General features: G+C 55.2%; 1 protein-coding gene across 1 annotated transcript in view; it reads left to right on the forward strand.

The window, feature by feature from the left end:
• LOC102674203 (protein dachsous-like) overlaps positions 1 to 569 on the forward strand; it is a 160,099-nt gene that overhangs the window by 150,122 nt on the left and 9,408 nt on the right. Inside the window, exon 5 of the mRNA XM_031508581.1 lies at positions 1 to 422. This exon is cut by the window's left edge and continues 2 nt beyond it. Coding sequence (XP_031364441.1) covers positions 1 to 422 — 422 coding nt within the window. The remainder of the gene's footprint in view (positions 423 to 569) is intronic.

A 569-nucleotide genomic window follows, 5' to 3' on the forward strand; every position in this document is an offset into this window, starting at 1 on the left:
GAACGACAACCGGCCGATCTTCGAGCCGAGAGGGTACAACGTGACGTTGAAGACCGACGCCTCGATTCAAGGGGCAATTTTGAGGGTGGTCGCCACGGATTTGGACGCGGGATTGTTCGGCCAGGTGGCGTATCGGATCACGAGCGGGAACGAGGCGGGCGTTTTCCAGATCGATCGTAACACGGGGGAAATGGAAGTGGCGAGGGCGGCGTTTCTCTCCAGGTCGCCGTTTCATCAATTGAACGTAACGGCAACGGACGCGGCAGGCTTGAAGAGCATGCACGACGCTGAAATCAGAATCACCGCGTCCTCCCCCGGGCACAGGATCGCCAGCTGCGAGAAACCACGCTACACCATCACCGTCAAGGAGACCGTTCCTCAGAACAGCGTGGTCGGAGGAGTGAAGGATGGGGCTTCGTCGGGTAAGTTTAAAAAAAGAAAAAGAAAAGAAATAGATTTCCTTCCTTTCTTCTCTCCTTCCTCCTCCTCCTCCTCCTCCTTCCCCTTTCTTCTATTGAAAACGATGGCTCGTTCGAAGGCTCGAAATCGGTTAGAGAGCTCGAAAAGCG

Source organism: Apis dorsata, unplaced genomic scaffold (assembly GCF_000469605.1).
Source record: "Apis dorsata unplaced genomic scaffold, Apis dorsata 1.3 scaffold_92, whole genome shotgun sequence".
Taxonomy (NCBI): Eukaryota; Metazoa; Arthropoda; class Insecta; order Hymenoptera; family Apidae; genus Apis; species Apis dorsata.